Source organism: Caenorhabditis briggsae, assembly GCF_000004555.2.
Source record: "Caenorhabditis briggsae complete genome, chrIII, whole genome shotgun sequence".
Taxonomy (NCBI): Eukaryota; Metazoa; Nematoda; class Chromadorea; order Rhabditida; family Rhabditidae; genus Caenorhabditis; species Caenorhabditis briggsae.
The window spans coordinates 7,332,539-7,337,430 of NC_013490.2; the positions used below are offsets into that span (position 1 = coordinate 7,332,539).

General features: G+C 40.8%; 2 protein-coding genes across 2 annotated transcripts; both read right to left on the reverse strand.

Moving 5' to 3' along the window:
• Positions 1-1,407: 1,407 nt before the first annotated feature.
• On the reverse strand, positions 1,408-2,307 carry CBG16473 (the record flags this gene model as incomplete). The annotated part of the gene is made up of 1 exon (XM_002641763.1): positions 1,408-2,307. A coding segment is annotated over one exon (900 nt), but the record flags the coding sequence as incomplete, so codon positions are not given.
• Positions 2,308-3,685: 1,378 nt separating this feature from the next.
• CBG16474 lies at positions 3,686-4,633 on the reverse strand (the record flags this gene model as incomplete). The annotated part of the gene is made up of 3 exons (XM_002641764.2): positions 3,686-3,758; positions 3,838-3,935; positions 4,544-4,633. 3 exons carry the CDS (start codon positions 4,631-4,633, stop codon positions 3,686-3,688), a joined length of 261 nt encoding a protein of 86 aa, XP_002641810.2.
• Positions 4,634-4,892: the final 259 nt, after the last annotated feature.

The window sequence follows — 4,892 nt, forward strand, 5'->3', positions numbered from 1 at the left end:
CCGGAATACGGAATACGGAATACGGAATACGGAATACGGAATACGGAATACGGAATACGGAATACGGAATACGGAATACGGAATACGGAATACGGAATACGGAATACGGAATACGGAATACGGAATACGGAATACGGAATACGGAATAGGAATCCGGAATACGGAATCCGGAATGCGGAATACAGGATACGGAATACGGAATACGGAATACAGGATACGGAATACGGAATACGGAATAGGAATCCGGAATACGGAATCCGGAATGCGGAATACGGAATCCGGAATGCGGAATACGGAATAGGGAATACGGAATACGGAATACGGAATACGGAGTACGGAATACGGAATAGGGAATACGGGATACGGAATACGGAATACGGAATAGGGAATACGGAATACGGAATACGGAATACGGAATACGGAATACGGAATAGGAATCCGGAATACGGAATAGGAATGCGGAATACGGAATACAGGATACGGAATACGGAATACGGAATAGGAATCCGGAAAACGGAATAGGAATCCGGAATACGGAATCCGGAATGCGGAATACGGAATATGGAATACGGAATACGGAATACGGAATACGGAATACGGAATACGGAATACGGAATACAGGATACGGAATACGGAATACGGAATACAGGATACGGAATACGGAATACGGAATAGGAATCCGGAATACGGAATCCGGAATGCGGAATACGGAATCCGGAATGCGGAATACGGAATAGGGAATACGGAATACGGAATACGGAATACGGAATACGGAATACAGAGTACGGAATACGGAATAGGGAATACGGGATACGGAATACGGAATACGGAATAGGGAATACGGAATACGGAATACGGAATACGGAATACGGAATGCGGAATACGGAATACAGGATACGGAATACGGAATACGGAATGCGGAATACGGAATACAGGATACGGAATACGGAATACGGAATAGGAATCCGGAATACGGAATAGGAATCCGGAATACGGAATCCGGAATGCGGAATACGGATTCCGGATAACTAGTTACATTCCCGGTTCCGGAACCCGTATTTCGTAAAATTTTTATTTGTCCGGATTCCGGATTATGGATTCCGAGAAAATTGTTTATACACATATCTGACTGTACTGTATTATTAAACAAAAATTTTCACCTGTTTTGGATAAGTTTGTTCCAAGTTATGAACGGTACTATTTCCGGCTACTCTATTATGCGAGACAAATTGCGAGACTTGCAAGACTCGCATGAAAAATGCAAGTCTTGCACGTGAAACGAGAAATTGTGAGCATTTGCGAGAACGAGACGAGCCAAGCGTTTATGCGAGACATGACAAGACGACGCAAGACGAGACAAAACAAGAAATTGCGAGTCTTGCAAGAAATTTCTCGCGAGACGACACTCTACTCTCTAGGAATCATTTCAATACGGAATACGGAATACGGAATACGGAATACGGAATACGGAATACGGAATACGGAATACGGAATACGGAATACGGAATACGGAATACGGAATACGGAATACGGAATACGGAATACGGAATACGGAATACGGAATACGGAATACGGAATACGGAATACGGAATACGGAATACGGAATACGGAATACGGAATACGGAATACGGAATACGGAATACGGAATACGGAATAGGAATCCGGAATACGGAATCCGGAATGCGGAATACAGGATACGGAATACGGAATACGGAATACAGGATACGGAATACGGAATACGGAATAGGAATCCGGAATACGGAATCCGGAATGCGGAATACGGAATCCGGAATGCGGAATACGGAATATGGAATACGGAATACGGAATACGGAATACGGAATACGGAATACGGAATACGGAATACGGAATACGGAATACGGAATACGGAATACGGAATGCGGAATACAGGATACGGAATACGGAATACGGAATACAGGATACGGAATACGGAATACGGAATAGGAATCCGGAATACGGAATCCGGAATGCGGAATACGGAATCCGGAATGCGGAATACGGAATAGGGAATACGGAATACGGAATACGGAATACGGAATACGGAATACAGAGTACGGAATACGGAATAGGGAATACGGGATACGGAATACGGAATACGGAATAGGGAATACGGAATACGGAATACGGAATACGGAATACGGAATGCGGAATACGGAATACAGGATACGGAATACGGAATACGGAATGCGGAATACGGAATACAGGATACGGAATACGGAATACGGAATAGGAATCCGGAATACGGAATAGGAATCCGGAATACGGAATCCGGAATGCGGAATACGGATTCCGGATAACTAGTTACATTCCCGGTTCCGGAACCCGTATTTCGTAAAATTTTTATTTGTCCGGATTCCGGATTATGGATTCCGAGAAAATTGTTTATACACATATCTGACTGTACTGTATTATTAAACAAAAATTTTCACCTGTTTTGGATAAGTTTGTTCCAAGTTATGAACGGTACTATTTCCGGCTACTCTATTATGCGAGACAAATTGCGAGACTTGCAAGACTCGCATGAAAAATGCAAGTCTTGCACGTGAAACGAGAAATTGTGAGCATTTGCGAGAACGAGACGAGCCAAGCGTTTATGCGAGACATGACAAGACGACGCAAGACGAGACAAAACAAGAAATTGCGAGTCTTGCAAGAAATTTCTCGCGAGACGACACTCTACTCTCTAGGAATCATTTCTTTTTGTCTTACTCTCTTGTCACCATTGATGCTTATGGTTCATTAAAATGATGAACTTTGCGAGCTGGGTTTCATGTTAAAACTACAATTTGAGCTTTATTTCGTATCTAATATAATCGTTGATTCTAGAAAAACTCTAACTAATGAGTCCCAAGATTTTTAAAAGAATATCTGAATAAGCGAATAAGTTATTTCGAGAGCCCGAAATCTTTCGTTCTGTAGAAACTGACATTGCCTTACTAGGGAACTATCTGAGCGGAATTCCAAGTTACAATTCATGACCTATATCATTAAAAAGCCCATAATTTTCTGATTCGGAATATGTTTTCTATTTTTGCGAAACGGCGGTGAGCTTCGAGAAAATTAGGTCACAAGAAATTTTAGTGCTGGTTAAATCTGTTGATTTTGCATTTAAAACCGTCTTGTCGATTTTCAGATAGTTCCCTAGTAAGTGTTGTACTATTCTGCGATAATCACATTTTTAGAAATATATATTCTGTATCTCTAACAACCAATTAATATTCATGACTTCCTGCTTCTTTTTTCACATGAAAAAAAGACAATTGAGATTTTTGAAAACTGACGAAGAGATAAAATACAGACACACAAAAAAGAATAGACACGACAACGGCGACGAGAAATCAAATAGCATTTGGAGATGATGTTCTTTCACGAATAAACGCATTTTTCATATCGAAAAAAGTTTTGTCACACACACATTAACAATGACAGATGATGGTGTTTCTAGTTGTCGGAGAGAAGAGAAGATGGGTAAAATATCTAACAGAACAGATGAAGGAGAACAGAATCAAAGATGGAAAAGCTGAGAGTGAGTGAGCAGAGCAGATTGAATGTCAGAGCAAATCGGAGCAGCAATCAAAACCAAATCGATAATCGAAATGAGAACCAGAGAAGACGCATCTGAATTTTGCGAAAATAAAATATATTTGAAGGCAGAATTACAGTACCTCATCGACGACCAGCTCCAGACAACTTGTTGAGGTTCATGCTCAAAAGACCGTTGATGAGCTCGGCGTTGGAGCTGAAAATTGAGAAAGTAATAAAAAGCGACTTGTCAGAAAATCTCTAAAGTCTGAATCCAAAATTTCGCAAAGACAAACCGTTTTCCGACTGCTGAGAGCTTGCCCAAGTCCATTCCAATGAGCCCGTTTATGAGTTCGGCGTTGCTACGCTTCACGAATTGAACATCGTCGTACATCTGAAAAAATTTCTATTTTTTAATGATTCTTCAAGATGTTGAATTGGCATGATGTGTCCAAAATTGCATTTTAAAATAGAGATTGGTAAAAAAGGAACATGTTCCACTACTACGTTCTAGGGTAATGTCCTATAGAAAACAAGACTATGAGACAACAAACGAACTACAGGAGCTTAACTCTATTCTGCTAGTTCCGTGCTTTTCTCAAATGCACTTTCGACCATTGAATTTTGAATTTTTTTCAGAAAACGAAAACAAGAAATCAAAAAGAAAGCCACCCCCCACGAAATGGTTTTGCAGGAAACTCGTCAGTTTCCGTCAAAAGAAAAACGACTAATCAGAGAGAAAAATGCCTTGGTTTTCGATGATTTTCTTTTGAGATTCCCATTTAGAAATTTATTGTCAAAAACTTCGGAAAAAGGGTAATTGTAAATTCATGTTTTGCGAAAACAATTAACACCAACTATTTTAAGACTTCAACAATTTCTTAACTTGTGGTTAATAAGTTGTACTAAATTGAAGCTCCTAACCTCAAAATTATATTTCGAATGACCTATTGAACGTCCAAGGACTACAAGAATTCCCCTAAAACCCATTAGAAAACAAACCTGTGGAGCTCTGTAGAGAAGTGGAGTGGCTGTGGAAACAGCACAGAGCACAGCGAAAAGGGCAATCATGGAAACAATTAATCTGTTCATGGTGACGAAAAAGAAGGCAGAGGAAGAGCTGAAAAGCTGAGTTCACTTGGCGGTGAGGCACAAGTCGAATCGAATGAATGGAGCACAAGAGCCTCCTCGTTTTCCACGAGTTGGCTCCTCCCACATCCCTTCTTGTCCGACCGACCCGACGGACGCCACGCCTACTTTCGAAAAACGCTCCGGAATTCGAGAAGAGATAGAGAGAAGGAGAGATTGGTTTAAAAAGAAAGGGAGATAAAAAGCTTGAAATTCTTCTGAA